At 40.7% G+C, this 19325-nt stretch overlaps 1 protein-coding gene across 20 annotated transcripts in view; it reads left to right on the top strand.

Annotated features, from left to right (window-relative positions):
• The window catches only part of TENM2 (teneurin transmembrane protein 2), a 979011-nt gene that overhangs the window by 799832 nt on the left and 159854 nt on the right, over nt 1-19325 (top strand). For all 20 annotated transcript variants that reach the window (XM_090150611.1, XM_090150610.1, XM_090150609.1 and 17 more), the window contains one exon: nt 12913-13147. In XM_090150611.1, coding sequence (XP_090006737.1) covers nt 12913-13147 — 235 coding nt within the window. The remainder of the gene's footprint in view (nt 1-12912; nt 13148-19325) is intronic.

Below are 19325 nucleotides of genomic sequence, written 5' to 3'. Positions count from 1 at the left end.
AAATATTGCTCCATTTATACTGTATTGTGTACTTATCAAACATCTACATGACTTCTTAACTATTTCCAAAACAAAAGAGTCATTATTTACCCACTGTGAAAATAGCCTTGTGTTAGTGGTATTAGAAATCATTAGCTCTATTAAGTCCGTTATCAGCTATGCTAGCAGCTGGAAGCATCCTGCAGCTCAGGAGGGCTCCAAAATGTTCCCCAGTCATTATATTCTAGATCACTTTGTTTTCTTGTAGGGTGAAAACAGATGATAATCACATTCAGCCACAGGCAAAAATAGAAGCTGACAACACTGGTAGAAAAAGATTTATGAAACTTTTTATTGCTTGGGGCAGTATTTTGTAACAAGATAACAGTGTTGTCCCTTAGATAGGAGCAAGAGTGAACAGTTCAGTTATGCCTTTCTATCATCTTGGTGCGCTGTCTCAAAATGACACAGTTATCACACCATAAATACAGCCCAAAGCATTACAGATGTCTATAAGCAGGATCCATATTAATTGTTAATGTGTGAAGAAGAGACGGATCTCTTTATGTTACCCTAGGAAGAAGCAATCTATTTTTTGGAAAAGTATAGAAATGTGGAAGTGTCATTTTTGTCTTGTCATTGCTTGCTTTGAATGGGGTACGTATTGTGAAGTGTTGGGGCTGACATAATTCCTCTAATGGTCTTTGCTTGGCTCAGGCTGGCACTTCAAACATTGTGTTTAGGTGACAAGGTTAAAATGATTTCTTTAACGTGGCGTAAGACCATAGGTCATTGTTGTTGTGTTTTGCATTTGTGGTAAAACCAACTCCTCGAAACAGGAAAAGAATTTAGGATTGAAAACACTGCAGCATTGAAAAATAATTATGTGTACAGGAAAATATCTTCCGTTAAGTTTCTGTGCTACAGAACCTATTGCTATATTTAAAGCCCTCAGAAATGAAACTGACATTTAGGATGTGCGTGGCACAGGAGTTCCAGTAACATCTATGAATTTGGAAACAAGATGGTGTCATTAGGACTAAGGGAGAGGCACACAATCCGTGAGCTGCCCAAGCAGCATCGCAGCTGTTCCTGCAGGCTGCACCCTCCCCAGGTAAGTGTGCCCTGAGGCCTGGCCACCCGCTCTTGCTCTGCCACTGCCACAGCAGTTTGGTGCACAGCTGTGAGTGTTTAGAAGTAATCACTGGTAGAGATGTGTCTAAAGTCATAACATAGATAGATGTGATGTAGATGGATAGCTCAGCAGACATGTAGCAGTATGGAGCGGACGTACCCTGGTCAGTGCTGCATTCCTCCTTCCTAAGCAGTTCCCATATCCCACTCTTGACAGCTCTCCTGGCTTTTTCTCTCTTTTTTTAATTTGCTCTCTATTCTGCTCCTAGAGGAGCTCCCCACATCTCTATTTACCTTCTTTTTTATCCTGTCTGCTCTGCTCTGCTGGTTCCTATCGCTGTTGCTCACTCTCACCCCAGGAATGTGAGGGGTTCTGCACCCCAGAGACAGCATCTCCTCTGTCATGTCCTTTGCCTTCTCTCCTGGCTCTGCTGCTTCTACCTCATCTTCCCTCATTGCTTCTGTGGTTCTGGGCCACCTGATGCTACCCAGAGCTCTTGGGCCATGCCTGCACCTTCTGCTCCACACCGGGCGCTGGCAGCCCAGCTCAGGATCCCATCACTGCTTTACTTCTGCCCTTCAGTGCTTTCTCCTGAAGGTGTAGAAATCATCTTTGTGTAGCAGGGTGTTGCCCTGTGTGCTCCTGAACACTCAGTACATGTATATGCCCAAGTGACTGTGTGTCTAATAAATTTTTAACTTGATATGCATATATCCCATCATTTTAGAGATCTACATCGTCTTTGCTTCCGTCTTCTTTGATCAGCTCATGTAAATGAATATAGGACAGATTCAAACTGAATCTGTAAATCTCTCTTCTGTTCATCTGAAGAGCAGGAATCTGCATCGTTTGAGTTTCTGTCTAGAGCATCATCTGAAGTATTCATAACTAAGGCCCTGAAACTGTGACAAAGCTAGTAGTGTGCCATTTCTTCTGGTGTAAAGTGCTCTTCAGTGTGACATATCTGGAGCAGTAGGAAAAGCTAAAATGTTTATTTTGCCCACTGGCCCAAACAGGTACACTGTGAACAAACAGGTATAGAAAGACCAGAGTTCTAAATGAAATCTAACTTAATGTATTCTTTATGTTGTATCGGGTTTTGAAACAGACTGAGACTGCACTATATAAGAATGTCTGAATTCCTACCTGATATGGAGTATGTTTGAGTCTTTGGAAGGAATTCAGGTAATCATTTTAAGAAGAGTTACTGGATTAGGAAAAAGAACTGTTATGCATTTCTACTTGTAGCTGTAATGATGCTCCATGTATATGGGCAAATATGTGAATGGAGAGGATTGCGTTTAGAGAGGAAATTTTTTTTTATCTATCAGAGAAGCATGAGTGTACAGAATGAAGATGAAGTATCCAATTTTGCATTTCTATGCCATCAAAACATTATGGTATTTAATGAGGACTGTTTCAGACACCCTCAGAGCTCTGGCACTGTAAACCAGCCTGCTAGGGCAGCGTGCTGCTGTATTTGTGTGCGTGCTGTTTCACTCCATTCAGTCATTGCACCAACTTGCTGCCTCTCTCTTCCCTTTCTTGTTTTCCTTCCCCTTTCCAATTCTGAATGGCTTCCCATGCAATTACCATTGTGCTATGCCCTTTTCTTTCCAACGGCACACGCACAGTCGCAGCACAGAGGTGAAGTGCTGCTCCTGACCACGGGTTGTTGCCCACTGTGAGATCTGAAATAGGACACAGGAGTGGTTCAGGGCTTCAGCTGCCATCCTCACTGCTGCATTCAGTGTGTGAGTGAGGGCTGCAGTGAGTGACACCTCTTTGTGACTCTTAAATTCATTTCAGTGCAGCTTGGCACAGCAGCACAAAGCTGCCCAAAGACTGATGGTGGTACTGTCTCAAGCTGTGGCTTCTGAGTGCAATTACATCCCAGCACCTTTTTTTGCCATACTCTGGGGAAGCGTAGCTTGCACCAGCCGTAGTTATACCCAGCATACGCCCACCTTACTGTTCACACAAGCCTTTCTTTGTCAGTTGCTCCTAAATTTGACTCAGAGGCTGCTTTAGCAGCAGGTTTCCTCTGTTCGGGGGGTATTTTGCTGCCAAAACATACTTTTAATGAGAGGACCAGCTGTTCTCCCTCAGGACCAAGCTTCCACTTTCCCCTTTAGTTTGCTTCTTAATTGTCTTATCGCTGATGAATAATTTAATAATTTTTTCTTGAGTGTTTCATAAATTTAGAGCTCTGTTAATATAAAGACACCGTACTGCAACACTTCCCCTCCCTTCATTGCACAGCTTGCCGTGTTTCCCTGAGCTTGCACCAGACAATATGCAAGTAAATTGAGGTAGTGCAACCATATCAAGATGTCTATCAGAATCCTACACAGATGTGTACTTTGGGTTTTGTTCCAGACTACTTCTTTCTGATGCAGAAAATATGCATGGAACAGTCTTTAAGCTTTAATGATGATAGACTCTCGAGCCCTGCAGAGGATAGCTGTTGCTTTTACGTTTTTGTCAAAATGTACTAATTAGACATTAGCTTACAAATGTATTCCTCCCCAGTGGCGAGGATTTTTGTTACGTATCATTTGGAAAACTTACGATCAACTCTGTTTTTTGTTGTGTTGCTAGCTTTTTTAGCAGCTACCTATAAGGTTCTGCAGAAAGACATATTGCAATTGTAGATCTACGTACAATGTAAAAACTGCCGTTCTGGCTCTAAAAGATCTCTTCCAACCAAGGACACTGTATGATTTTTTTTTTTTTCCTTACTGAAATATATGAGTTAAACGATCCACATGAGAAAAAATAAAAAGTATTTGAAATAATAGTTAAATCTAAACATATTACTTTTCCATTAGCACTCACTGGAATTAGTTTTCTTCTGCTTTACTTTGTTATGACTAGAGAAATGACTGTGCCAGACAGGGAAGGCTTGCTTGGATGGGGATGAGACCAAGCTGGAACCAGAGCACTAGGGTTTGGTCACACGATTCAGTATTACCTCATTACTTTCCATGTTTCAGTTTACGTTCCTCCAAGTTTTGCTCGTATCCTTACCTTATGAGGCTTTATGCAAGAAGCACTATAAAAGAAGCACATCCGTTGTCTTAGAGAACACTATTATCGTTATTTTTTTGTTGTGGTTGTTAGTAGTGATAAGTTCAGTGTGTGTACCATTCACTAAGAGCAGTTTTGGCAGTTCAGAACGGGGTTCTAGATTTTGGCTCCTAAGATGTCTTTTAAACTAATGCTTAACTTTTCATTTCTACACCTCTTCTGCCTTCCCACATCTGTGAATACATCATTCAAAAATACTGCTTTCAAACAGGATCTTTTCTACCTGGACATCCATCTGCCTTTGTGAATATGTCAGAGATAACCGTAATATTAGAGAGTTGTGTTTTAGAAGAGATCATACTTACGCCTGATCTAGATGCCATATGCGTGTAGCAACATCAGCGATAACCTTCTCAAGACACAGTCTGATTTTTTTGTCAGAATAAATTTCCTTATCAGTGAAGTTGCCTGAGATGATAAATGAGTGTAAATGAAAATCTTTCACACGTGCGAAGAGCAAGACAAGTAGTAAAAATGAATGAATCTTAATTAATCTTAATTTAAAACTTTTTTTTTTTATATGCTGCTATAGTCACAGATATCTACTGGCAGTCCTTCTGCTAGATAAGACTTATTTTTTAAATTTGTTGATAGCTCTAATTTACTAATTAAACATTGAATGTATTTATTATTATTATATTTTAAATAACATGATGATAACCTTCACTTAAAACACTGGAGATATTTAGGAGAAAGATTGTCTTTTTTTGTAATTTCTTATGTTTGGGTTTTGTGTATCTGAACATTCCTTTAAAAATGTACTTGATAAATGGCCGTGCAGAAAAGCCTAAATGTTGAACACATCTCTGTAGATGACTTTGAGGACTAGAATCCTCCTTCTAATGTGGGACACTATTATCAAACTACTATGAGATCTCACAGGAAACAACTATTTAGTGTCTTTTTCCTTCATTCCTGCTGACTTGTGCCTTGCCCCAGTGTCTCAAAGCAGCAGACTTCCTTCACGTTCTACAGAATTTTCCTTATCTCCTTTTCTTCTCTGTTGTGATTTCTCAGTTTAACATCAGTGTCAAAAAGTTTTGCCCTGGGTCTCTGGATTTTCTGAAACTCATCTCTCACATTATGGCTTTAACTGCCATGAAGCTCTGCTGTCCAAGGAGTTTAGGCAATTCACACACACTTTGGAGCAGAGATTTCAAACATAGATCTTGATTACTTGTTACCCTTTGATAAAGCTGTTAGCCATTTTTTGCAAACTTGATGATTGTTATTTAGAGGTTTTGGCCAGACTACAGTTTTGGTATCTATCTAGTGTCACTGTCTCCTATGACTTTTATTGGATAATATATTACAGTTATCTTCTTTTCCTGTTTGTAAATCCTTTGTTACAGTGAATGTAGCATAGCACCCAACAAGTGCTTTTCTTTTCACAGTACTCAACTCCACTTTGAACTGTAATGGTCTCAGAAACTAGTATGTTATCTATCTACCTATATAGATATATATATAGTATACTTCTATGTATATAGTGCATAATTCAATAATCATGGCTACTGTTATATCTTAAATGGAAAATTGAATCTGTTCCCTCGTTACTCAATTAATAACTACCATTAATATTTTCTGTGGCTCTTTAATTGAGTTTCTTTGCATATCTGCTCTTCTCAGAAGGATAAAATCGTAGCCATGATACAAAGACAGGCAGGTAGGAGGTGTTACTCCAAGCTCCTGGGATGCAGCAGCTTTTAAAAACGGTACGCTCTATAGACAGCATGTGGAACCCGGGTATTTGCTGTCCTCTTGACACCAGAGACAGGCAGCATTGCTGGAAGATGTTCCTGCTTCCTTGTTCTAGTAATGTGGGACCACTCCAGAGTTAGGTGTCTGCCAGTAAGATTAAATGATCTCTTCAGGTTTGAAATCCCATTGCTTTTGTCACACTGGAGAGGTACGGGGTAGTGCTTTCATATGAGCTGCTGGCTTAGTAAGTTGTCTTATTTGCTGCTGAGCTGGTGATAAATTGTGTGAAGGCTTTCATACACTACCTCACAGTGCCCTTCATTGCTACTCATTAACCTATGTTTTCATCTTCTGAGCAGCAGAGCCCGTTGTCTGTGGTACCTGAAGTTAAACTCCCCAGTACTCAGAAAAGCCAGGCAACTCCTATAGGACTTCTTAGTTCAACGGTTTATGACTTTCATTTTTGTCCCAACTAACATAGCTAGAAGCACATTCCTGTGCCTACAGAAGACGTGCCAGCCACACAAATCTTGCAGCTCCCTGTAGGAGGCAAAAGTTTGCTTCTTACTTGCAGTCATTTGTATTTTTCTTGCTTCTAAAAATTGAAACAACTTATTGAAGTCCAATTCAATTCAGCATATGCACTGTGTATTCAGTATTGTTTGCTAAAGCTTTATGCACTATTCTCCTACTGTTCCACACAGTGGACACAAATTTTTCTGCTTTGTTTGGGCTGACAGGGTAATACTGTAAATAATTCTGGAAAAACACTTTCATCCCAAATACCAGCAGAAGAGCATCATACAGATCTTTATCTTGTCTTATCTCTCTCTGATGCAGTTACCTTCTGTAATTTATTTTGAGACACTTTCTTATAGATTTTTTAAATGATTTTAGATGCAATATTAGTTTTCAGAAGGTTTTGGACACTGCATAATATGTTTTATAAAGTTTTTGAAATGATCAAAATAACGCATTACATTAAAGCACCTGTGACTAGCATTTCTTTTACACCCGTGGAAAGCAGCTTTGTGTGCTAGCTAACTGGGTTACATAAAATCCAAAGTACTGCTGTAATAGCTTCAGGGATGACTTTCTATTGCACCTGACTCCAGACTCACGATGAATTGGAAATTACAGTATAATTATTCTTATGTCACTGTGAACATTTTCAGGCTCCCCCTTGGACCATCCAGGGAAACAGCAGCTTTCAAGCTGCACTCCTGTCACAAAAATGTCACCAGGCTTACGCTGCTGGCCAAAATACTTCTGCTCAGAAGATTCCGTATGCTGTTCAGAAAAATGTCTCTTCAGTTTCTCTTTGGTGTGATTCTCAGTGTATCAAATTGAATGAGCTTTGGAGAGTGTTTGTGTAAGACTTTAGATAGGGTTCAGCTCTTTCCCGTTCTGTAGAACCAAGCATAGAGAGCAAAATTTAGCATTCTGGATGGTGTGTTTTGTGGCAACGGTTAACTATTTTATGACTTAGAAATACATATGCCTGCTTTTCTTTTCAGTTCTTACATCAGTGCCCTCTTCAGGCAGAAGTCATACATCCAGACTGAAGATAAATACACCCTTGGTGTCTCTGAAATATGTTTTATATCTATTTCATTACTGGAAAATTAAATGAGAAGTTTGATTGGGAAAGATGTGAAGTGCATGGATTTTTTTTTAATTGGAAAGATGGCTGTCTAACCTCTCGGTGACTCATTTTCTGTTATGTAAAATTGGAAATGGTACGCCTACCTTCGTATATATGTATGCAGGTACAACTACCACGGGGCACCAAGTCTACATAAAGCATTATTATTAAAGCAATGTGTTTTGCCATTGACTAGCCATTATTTTGTGCAGCCGGTGTACCTCATGCAGTGAGATAATGCATATTTAAGTGATGTATTTAAGCAAATATAATTTGTATGTAGCATCTCCGATAGTGCTATTTTCAGAGCGGTGTTTTTTAATCTGACACTTACTTGAGAACATATGGGCCGTGTGCCTGCAGTCCCTGAGGGCAGACTCTGGGTTATGTCCCATCTTTGTCTTCTCCCATGTGAGCGTGCACAACTTTCCCACTCCACCGTGTGCAAAGGCCATGCCTGCTTTCCTTTGGCTCCCGCAGTGCTGGGAGCAAGCTGCTGTTTCTGCAGCTGGCCGTGTCTGGGTGCTCCTGATGTCTGCCCAGAGCCCTCAGCACCGCCAGTCGCATGATGGAGTGGCAGCCGTGCTCTGTGTGCGCACCAGCAGCTCCAGTCTGGCCAAGTTAATTTGGTTGCTGCCTCTTCTGCCTCCTGTGTGATGAACTTGCGCCCTTCAGGCTGGGAGCCAGAGCTGCAGAGTGCTTTCCTGGCTCAAACTGCAACAGTATGTGATTGCTTGTAAGTGGTAAGGTAATTTACCCTCAGCACTACTGCAAAGGATATGGATAAAGAAGCATACAGATAACAAGTGCTTCATCCTCATTCGAGGGATGCCACAGTCAGCATAGGCTGCAGAAAGTATGACAAAGTCCTGGACAGATACTTTATCCATAAATTCACCTTTCCCCTCTTCTGTGACTACCTGGATATTGTGGGTTAGCAGTGGAGTTTTGGGGTCTTGTTGTGTCGGCTATTTTTTGCTGCAGAAACATTTAGTTTTTGATTCTAATGTGCAGAGGAGATGGCTGCAGTGCACTGGCAGAAACTGATAAGTGACTCACACATAGTCAGTCGTTCAACCTGTTCTTGCCTCAAACGCTGTAAAAACGTGGACAAAAGAAGGAACGCCTTCTTTTGCAAATGGTGTGGTTTTACAGCAAGAAAGAGAGTTAATGACATCTGTGGTTATGGTTAAGTAACATAACTTGCTTCTTTCCAGCGTACGTGGAAAACATTCTGAGAACAGTGAGATTCCATTTAAACTTTGCCCTTCCACAAAATAATTTGGAGAATTAAAGCGAACGGTAGAGCATGGCTTAAAGCAGAGGCCACAAGGCAGATGAGAAGCCCTGGTTCCAGCCCAGCCAGCTCAAAGCAGGGCTGAAAGCCAGGTGTCAGCTGCCGAGCAGGGGCAGCTCCTTGCATGCTGCCTGCTGCTCCCTGGCTGCTTCAGTGCTTCAGTGCTTTTCTTCCCGATTCTGAATAGAGTGATCTGCCTTTGGAGAGGAATTAGCTTGGAAGGTGGCCTGTTGTTGTGTGACAAACCTATTACTCATTGTGGGAGCAGATGATGTGGTTTCCTTGAGAAAACAGTGTGGTGCAGTTATGTGAATAAAGAACTGGGGTTGCTGAAGACTGATGCTCGCTAAGAAGGATTTTATGTGGTTTTGGTTTATTCCTTTTTATCTTTCAATGCATCAGCTTCATTCACTGTTTTTACACAATGTTTGTATTGTCTAGATGCATAAGCTGCTGCATTGTTCATTTCTGAAAAATAATGTGTGTTTTTTTTCTTGTAGTTCTTTTGTGAGATGATTGAGGAGGTGTTTGTCTCTAGCATTTAATCGTGGCACATAGGATAGTGCAGCATAGCTAAGGTAGAATCTCCATTACTTTTGTTTTTGTGCTATATATGAAGGTTCCAGGACAGCAACTGCTCTGCTGCGATCAGGGGTGCTGCTGCTTCTGCTTTGAAATGGATCACTTCAGTGGGAGCTTCACTTCTCCTCAGATCTTTGTGTTGGGTGGATTTAGTGCAAGTGTTACGTGAGCGTTGCATAGAGGTGGAAGAACTTGGGAATTAATATGACAGTGTTGAAGCAGATCCGGAGTGTCACTTAGTGCACCAGGCCATGTCTGAACTGCAAAAAGAGCTGAGAAGCAGGATTTAGAGGTGCGTCCTCGGGAGCAGCTCACTGTGGTGCCTGTAACCCTGTGACAGCCGAGGGCATTCCAGCAGAGCAGGACAGTGCTGTGAGGAGGTGGCAGTGCCACGTGCCCTGCAGCTGTGTTCTGGGGTTCAGCCCTGGGCTGCAGCTTCTGTGCTCTCGTGTACACAAAAGAAGGGAATACCTTTATAACACAGTTATGTTCAGGGGTTTTCTGCTTTTTCTTGTTTCTTTTTAAGGAGACGTGCTATTTTGCATCTTACTTCAGGTGAATGTTACCTCTGTGCTAGCTTGTTTTGTTTCACTGTTTTCCTGAATAAAAGGATGAACAGGACAAAGCATTTTTTTCTACATTTTTAGCTTCTTAACCCAAGTAAGTGAATTGAACAACTTTTGTTTGCTTCGGAGAAATTTAGGTCAGACTTTGTGTTCTCAGATTACATAATTAGAAAATAATTTATCCTCACTCAGCTTCCAATTCACACACGTCTGTTTTTTATTTATTTAAAGAACTTTATGAAGAAGCAGAGTATTAAGATTTTTACTCTCTCCTATATATGTAGTAACCTAAGTATTCACTTCTGTATGTGTGTGTGTTTCTTAGTATTTATATATAAGCTTTTGTACATTTTAATATATATCTATATAATTTTGACATTTTTTTTTATTTTGTATTAAATGCTACATTCATTCTATGCCAGCTGTTTTGGGGTTTTACAGCTGCTTCTACATAGCTTGTTTTGTGCAGTACACTTTATGTACTGTGTGCAAACTAACTCTTGCAGCAGATCAATTCATGGTAGCTTGAATTCAGTTCTTCTTTAGCCTTACAGTAATTGCACATAATAAGAATGCGGAGTTCTCTCACTTGTGAGAGCGGCCTCTGTGATCTCGTGGTTGGAGGATTCAGAGTCAGTATAGCTGTCGCTGCTGTGTCTCTGGGAACAAAACTTTTTTTTTATGATTCTTTCCTATTTATCCTCTGAAAGGAGAAACTGAATGGGAAGTTGCAGAGAAAATAGGAAGCGCACAAATCTTCTGAATTCATTTTTAACACAAGGGCACACGTCTGTATTTTATCGCTTATAGAGATCCATTTATTGAAATCCAAATCACTGTGCTTTGTTTAAAGCCAGAACACAGACATGAGGAGAGTAATTCCACTTAAATTTCTATGCATGTGGATATTGTCCAAGCACATTTTCTTCTTGCTGTGTTTCCCTCTACATGCTCTTTGGAAATGGCACAGGACCCAGTGTAGATTAGGCATCTGATGTTTTAGGAGGTCCAAATGCGGATTTTAGATGTTAACTTTGCTGGGCTAAAACAGTCTCTTCCAAGCTTATGTCAGAGATGGCCAAGGGAAGGATAGTAAGGTGGCCAGTCCATATGACAGCTCTGAAATTTAAAACGTGTTCATGAAAGGCTTCTTTGTTTTTCATACAGGGTAAGCATTCAGGCATAAAGACTTTGTAAAAAGGGAAAGAAACTTCTGTGCAGATTGAAAGCAACAGATGCAGCATCCGGAATTTATCTCTCCCTTCTGAAGGTGTCTTGTCACAGGGCAATTTCCATTTGCTTGTCACAAGGCAATTTCCATTTGCTTAAGTCTTAGTTGGACCTGTGTTGTTTCTTCCTCGGCCTACACTGAAGGAAGGAAGGAGTGTCTCCGCCAAGCCCCGTCCCGTGGCAGTTCCCCAGCTGCACCACTGCCCTCAGCGGGCTCTTGTGCTCCCCAGGGCAGGTTGGGCAGGCAGCCCTGCCACCGTGTTGTGCATCTGCCAGACTGAATGAGCGCGGCTGTGCCTTCTCTTGGGCCCCTTCCCGTGTTACAGGGGGCGATTTGATCATAGCTTCACAAATCAGAAGCCTCAACTTTTGCACCTGTTCCAGTTCCTGGCTGCGTGGTGTGATTCTCACATGGGATTAGTCCTGTCTGAGCAAAAAGGAAAATTATTTTCCTTTTTTAAATATTGGCCTTAATGATCTGGCAGTTAATTGAACATTTCAACGGTTTTCCTGTGTTTCATTGTTTTGGATGAAAATAGATCAGTCTAGCTGCAAATGTTTTCGTCTTGTGATGCTTTCTTTTATTGATTGATTCATTAGGTAAAATGGTCTTTGGTTTCTAAAAGAAACATACTCCATTATGATTATAATTTAGCTGATATTACTTGTTCTGATTATTGTTCACTAGAAAACTACAACTTGATATGATGACTAAAGCACGCAGTTCATAATCTATTTAGTGCTTGTTATTTTAAATTTGGCTCTTTTTATTAAAATTAAATTATTGCAACATATGGAATTATCAACTTACCATTTTGTGTTTGTTTAGTAAAGTGACTATGCTAGAACGATGCCTCTTTATTCTATTATCTATGCATGTGCTTTTTCTTTAATTCGCTTGCCTTATTGATTAGCAGAATTTATTTTCATTATCCACGCAAACATGTCAGTACTCGAAGAATAAGAAAAGTGTTTATCTTTCCTTATCTCCCCCCAGAATGTTCTGTCATCTTTCAATGAAAGAGGCTAAAAGACTAGCATAATTTTCAGATCTTGATGTGTGTTTGTGGCATTGCTAAATAGAAAAACAGAGGCCAAATCCCGATCACATGTAAGAATGTTGAAGATACCATCATTGCATTGTTGCATTTTCATATTTGGAGCTTAATCTTCTTTTACTGGCACAAATACTGTTCCTTTGAACCTAATGGGCAAACAGTGAGTGAAAGCAGATTAAGATCTCTGATTAAATTTTATAAAAGCATAAAGACCATATTCTCAAAAGCTATTTTTAATGCATTAAGGTTCATATCCTTAAACCCCTGATAGAAGCAGGGCAGAAAATGTCCCTCCTGGTGGGTGTACTGAACGGGCGAGTTGCCCGCTGCCCTGCTTCCTTCCCTTTCTCTGCAGAGAGGCCACAAAGACTATTTTTAAACCTCAGTTGAGTCTTTGTGGACATCCTAACTATACAAACTTTAGGTGCTGTTTTATATCTGATCTACGACAGTCTGTGGTCTGATTCAACAGTGTTTCAGTAGCTACAATTCCAAAAGGTACACAGGCATAATTTCTGGTCTGTGGGGTCTGTTTTTTGGTTTTTTATCCAGCCAACGGTCTTTTGAAAATGCTGAGAAAAATAATACCATCAGCATGGCTGTCATTTCTTTTTCTTTTTCCATTTCAGGCCCTTCAAACCATCACAGCCAGTCAACGCTGAGGCCGCCTCTCCCTCCTCCTCACAACCACTCGCTGTCCCACCATCACTCGTCTGCCAACTCCCTCAACAGGAACTCACTCACCAACCGCCGCAACCAGATCCACGCACCTGCTCCCGCTCCCAACGACCTTGCAACCACGCCTGAGTCCGTGCAGCTGCAGGACAGCTGGGTGCTCAACAGCAACGTCCCGCTGGAGACCAGGTGGGTCACAGGCAGTGCTCTGCAGCGCCCTTTGATCCGTGAGGGGTTTTGGTCTACCTTGGGTCAGTGGTGGTTTTAGGTGACACGCAGTGAGAGTTCCTGACATCAGAACACGTGCAGTACGCGTCGTCTGAATTGCGTTGCTCTGGGAGGCAGACAGGTGGACATCGCTGTCCTATTTTAAAGTGTTTATTATACATTTGGACAGTTCTTGTGTATTCAGCTAATGGTACTATTGTGGCATATCTTGCTCACAGGCACAGGGGGAACTTCTTATAAGTCACATTGACTGTGTTGCTGGAAAATTATGTGCTTTGCCCTTCCTGAAATCACAAACAGAGGCTCATTTATAATTATGCAAATATGCATTTTTGGAGACTTGAGAAACAATCCCAGATCCAAGACTGGTAGTACTATAATTTTCATTTATATTTCATCCAGCATGCAGGCTCATTTTAATCTCTTCTGTATGTGTTAACAGCTTGATGCCTGTGGGGCAAACAGTTGCATATAAATTTAAAGGTGCAGCACTTGGGTCAGTCAAATAACTAAGTGCCTGATGGGCTGTGGTTCTCAGTACTCAGTTCTCAGTGAGATTTGTGGTCATTCAGGGTGTGGGATGCCTGCTTGGAATAGCAGAATTTTAAAAATGCCATTGTGGGGACTTCTGCAGGAGCATGTGTTTATGTCCTTGTTCACAGACATGAGGCCAAGTCCTGCTGCAGTTGTCAGAGCAGCAACCGAACGTGTGCTCGAACTGGAATTTGCACACCTGAGTCTGCCCCTCTTGCTGATATGGTAGAATTTTACTGAATTCTAGAAAATTCAGTTTAAAAAAAATGTGAAAAACGAGATTATAGTAGAAGAGTGATCTTGCTGGCCTAGATCTGTATAAAAACACAGAATGCAGGTAGGGCAGCTGGACTCCTTGTAACACTGGCTTATGCAGTGGTTTCAGTTATTCGGTTGCCACAGCTCTGAGATGTTATGTATCAGCTGCAGCCTTCTGGGAATTTAAGGCTGCTCTACCAGCTTACATGCAGAGTAGCCAGCACGGCGTAGTTACACCTCCATACAGGCATTCTTTAGTACAGTGGCACCTGTAATTTGTCATTTGTAATGTCTTAAGATTGCCCCAGACATTTACAGGGAAAGAATTCCTTGTGATATTTGCAAAATGGTTCTTTGTCAAAATGCTGGCAGCCCCGAGCAATAACACTGGGCTTCTTTACGTTCTGATTTTATACCTATTTCCTGCCAGTGGGGACTGTCAATTCCAGTACTAACTTTGGACCTTACGCTTTTCTGCTTTGTATCACAAACTCTCATGGAATACACATGTATTTCTGCTACTGACCAAAGTAATGCTGTTATTTTTGGAGGCTGCAGGACACCTGGCTACCAGAGAACTGCAGTTTTCTGTAGGTTCACTTGTCAGAGGAGAACATGGAAATGCCAGAGAGTCTTCCGACAGGACTGCTGCTTTCTAAAGGCTCTTCCAGGGGTGCTTCAGGATTGATTTTTTCCTTTCTGACATGCACACCTGACAGGACTTTATGACAAGTTTCATCACAAGAATATTAACTCAGAAGATGAGGACTTTTTTTTCTTGTTTGCAGTGAATTTTGCTGAAATTTATGCCTGCAGAATCACTGGAGACTTTCCAAATTAGCCAGCACTCTTTAGAGCTGGTATTTCCTCTAAATTCATGCCAGTAGCCACAAAAACAAATGACACCTTTTTGCCATCCTGTCAGTTCCGCCTTTATTTTTTGGCTTTACTTTGATGTGAGTGCTGATCCCACTCACATTGCCTCTTCCCAGAGTATTGCACTTGAATGTTTCTCCCTGTTGGCAGTTGTTCATCTCAGCAGCAGAGCGCCCCAGAGTCAAAGCCTCCGCTGACAGCAGCTGCTGTATCAGGGCCATCATTCACAACTTTTAGTTTTCACCTTTTGGTTACCTTCAGCAGGTTCTTCTCTCGGTTGAAAACAATACGCAAGCAGTCACATTACTGATTATGAAACAGAAAGCAGTACCTGAGCTGTCTGAAGGGAATGCTTTATGTCAGCACTACAAAACTCAGATCACAATTTAGATTCCAGACACCTCTTTACCTATCAGTGCTGAGTGCTGAAATCATGGAATGCTGCAGTGTGTGTCTGCATATTGTTATTTTTTCTCTGCTAAGAATGTTTTTCTCTTCCCTTCTTTCCTTTGCCATATTATGCTGTCTGAGCTAAACTCACAGACCAACACTTGCAGACAGCACATTTTCCAAATGCCTCTTTTCTCCATCTCTTGTTTCAGTATTGATTTTAGAAGGGTTAACCAGATTTGTATTAATTTAGTGTGACAGGTTCTTTATTTGTATGCTCTTGTTTTGTTTTGTTTTTAATGAGGCTTTTGATTCAATGCAAGCATAAGCATAAAATATGTTGATGAAATTCTCTATTTTTAATTACTTTTCAGATTAAAAGGAAAGTAAATATAAAGTCAGTGTGAAGTTTCCAGGCCTGTTTTCTTATTTACTACAGCATACATGTGATAGGTTAGACCAGATATAAGTATATGAGCTAGGAAATGAGAAAGCACGGTGCTGTTAGTAGTGGAAGCAGTCAGAGCAGGACAGGTAATGGCTCCTGGGGCAGTGCCACGCATGGCCTGCAGTGAGCTGAGGCCTGGGGACAGGAGTGGAGCTGTGCTGGGCCAGGAGGAGGGCAGGTGCTCTCAGCTCTACCGGGCCACCTTCTGACTTGAGAGCAGCGCTTGAGAAAACTGTTGTTCATCATCAATACATATCATGAGCAATTAGTTGCTATGACTGTCAGCAGTTTACGAGTGGCTGGTCCTTGGGGAGACTCTCCTGACCTGGCGATGAGGGCATGGTGCCTGGCAGCAGGTGGCTGCTGGCTGCGGGCCTGAGGGCGCCTTGCGGAGGATGCCACTTTTAATCTCCCTTTGCTTCTGTTTTTGTGTTCCTCGTCTCCACCTACAAAGGGAACAATTCTATCTGCTTTTGGTATTGTTCAGCTTATTTTGCTCTGAAGTGAAATTTTGTGCTTATTCTGTGTGATTTCTCTGGTTCCATCGAACAGCTCTCTGGCTTTTCCTGCAGGATTGCTACGGTTTCAGTGGCAACCATCTTTCCGTCTTTGTTTTCTTGTAGAGTTTACTGCTTGCCCATATTTGCATGTACTTTCTTCAGGCAACTATAGCAGGTCTCCATTTACCCTCTGTGGTGCTTTATTTTTAACATAATTACACTTACCTGAATTGCAGTGGCTTGTTTCTTTTAATGAAGCTGAAAAGTAGCAAAAATGCTTCTACAGAGTTCCTAGTTACACTGTTCTGGTGTGGTTAAATCTAGTTAAAGGCAGACCAGTACGGATTTTATCTTACCTGGTCTGCTGCTGCTTTATGGCTGCAACAGGCCTCTGCTTTGGCTGAGTAATTGTTCTGTTTTCTTTGAAATTAGGGTACATAATGGAAGGGTTGAAATATATTTAGCTAAGGATTCAGGAATGCATCGCTGTAGCATATCGTGATGCCATTTTTATGGTTCATTTCTGCAGTACTTAGCTGCTTTACCTTTAGGCCCGCAGCTGCTGTGTAATGCTCTTTAACTTTTATTGTCCTCTTGCAGTCTGTTTCAAACCATCTCCTCCTTCTCCTCCTTTCCAAAGTGCTGGTTTCTACGTTTTGCAGTTAAGAGGTGTTTCTTTATCACTTCTTTAATCATTGCTTTCAATGAGGGTGAATGATGAAAATACTACCTTTGAACATCGCAGTGTGGGTCTCATTACTTCCAGACAGCCAGAGAGGCAGCACTCTGCTTTATAGGTTGAAATGCTTTGAGGGCTTCTGTATCACAGAGCACAGGGGGAAAAGCACGGCTCTGCAGGAAGGTTTGCATCACTCTGTGCACTGTAAGGTTCATCTCTGGTACAGGAACCTTGCACAGGGCCATCTGCAGATGCCAGTCAAAAATGAAATGACTCATAAATGAGGATAACAGAAGAGCTTTCATGATTGGATGTTTGTCAAAGATTGCCGAATGTGCTAAAGCCTGTTCCTTTGCTTCATATTGATGTTAATTAATTTAGCTGGTATGGTTATAATTAATACTTAATCCAAGAGAAAAAAGATTAAATAGAAGTTAGTCTTAGTATTTAATCTCATAATTAGTTTCGTTTAAAATATTTTCAATCAAAATCTTTTAGCTGTAAATATAATTTTATGGATGTGTTTGTAGTTTCTTTGAGCTTTCTAACAAGATTTGTTATTGCGTTTCAGTAAAGAATGTAGCATACCAACATTTCTCCTGTATCTCAGGAGAAACGATGATGGTCAATGGTCACTCTTCTGGTAATTGTGAAATCCATGTTTCCTTAGATCTCGTGGGCTGTAGTACAGAAGTACCAGTCCAAATCTGGGGTCATTTAAGTAAAGTTGTATTTAAAAATTGAAAAATTTTTAAAAATTGTCCTTAAATAATTATGTTGTTGTTTGAAATATGTGTGCTCCTGGGGTTCAAGCTACATTTGTTTCTTTGCAAGTTAATTCCATTGTAGTCTCCCTGTGGGTGAGCCTGAGGGAGTGAGAGCACAGGGAGATCAGAGGATGGAGTGGTACCGTGAGCTATAGCCTGCTTTGCACCAATGCAAAGTCAGAGTGTGTCAGAGCAGGGAAACACCTGTGCTGGGTGTTTTTGTAGCTGCAGCCTTCCAGGCAGCAAAGCAGTGAATGCAGTGTGTGATGGCTGTACATGGACTAGGGCAGCCACTGCAGAAATCCAGGAACAGAGTAGGAGAAGAATGGGATTTAGTGCTGAGATATTTGTTATTTATTTGAGAAAGAAATTAAATATTTGAAATGTTGTTAATACTTTAGGCAGATATTGTACCGTGATTGTGTCAACAAGATAAGCTACAGAACTTCTGACCTGAATATATAAACTTGAAGTTTCTGAATGAGTAGAAACTGCAAGTTGCAGCCGCTCCTCACAATTGTCTGCCTGTTTTGAATAACGTCTCAATATTTTGATATCTTTATGTATGATGCAAAATGTTCTGGAACAGAACAGTGTAACAAAATCTCTTTTCCTTTTGTTAATGCAAATTTCTAGAATATATTGGGCACAGCAAGCAACTACTTGGAGCAGTGAAGTATCTCCTCAGTCTAATTGTGCTCTGTCTTATGGCCTTCTCTTACCAATTACTTAAACTATAAGACTACAGGTACATGTGCCACAGAATTTTGAGTTAATGATAGATTCTGGATGTGTCTGAAAATCAAAAGCATTTTGAAGAGGCAGTACAGCATAATCAAAAGTATCCATGGGGACTTGATATACGTTTGGGCCATGCACTTGCAGGAATTCAAAAAGTATTGTAGAAAGGTCATTTTTAGCAGGTTGCTGTAGTGATGTTTTCATAACTATAAACTCTATTAAGAGATGAAAAAAAGAGTGGAGGGAAGCCCTACAAAAGCAGGATATGTACTGATGGTTCTGAAAATCTGTGTAATGTACTCCTACACACATACCCATAAGCTCAAAGAAATTTTTACAGATCACAGATAATTGCATATTGTCATGATCTGCTTGGTTTGCATTTTAAAGTTTTCAGTTGTGTAGAATGTACAGGCAGCACGAATGGCTGTACAGGAAGAGACAAGAATGTTTAGGGTGTTAGTTTTTGTTTCCTTTCTTGTAGTTGTTGGTTTGGGTTCCTTTGTTGTTGTTGTTGTTGTTTTTTAATCCTAAATGATATTATTAAAGTTTCTATTTTATACATTTATATGTAGGCTGTTAAAAAAAGCATTTTAGAGACTTGAATTTCTTACAGACATGAATAACTTCCTAATTTAGCCCTATTGCTAGTGTGTTTCCTTTATTTCTAGTTAAGAGAGTAGTGGAATTAAGAGATAGTAAAGAGCTTAAATATGTGTCTTTTAAAATAGAAGTGTTTTGAAACTTAGTAAATTTATTGATGCAGAAAGCTAAAAATTAGCAGACCTACTGAAATGCAAAACGCTGTTGTCATTATTGTCATCAGCAAAATAACAGATGTAGGCATTATTGAATTTTGTCACTTTGACTGTAACGTATTTCTCAGAACTTGATAGATGAAATGAAACTATTTTTGCACTTGAGAATTTAGGGTCCTATAGTTTGA

The sequence above is a fragment of the Phasianus colchicus genome, chromosome 15 (assembly GCF_987193195.1).
Source record: "Phasianus colchicus chromosome 15, bPhaCol1.hap1.1, whole genome shotgun sequence".
NCBI classification, from domain to species: domain Eukaryota; kingdom Metazoa; phylum Chordata; class Aves; order Galliformes; family Phasianidae; genus Phasianus; species Phasianus colchicus.
This window is presented reverse-complemented; position numbering and strand designations above follow the sequence as displayed.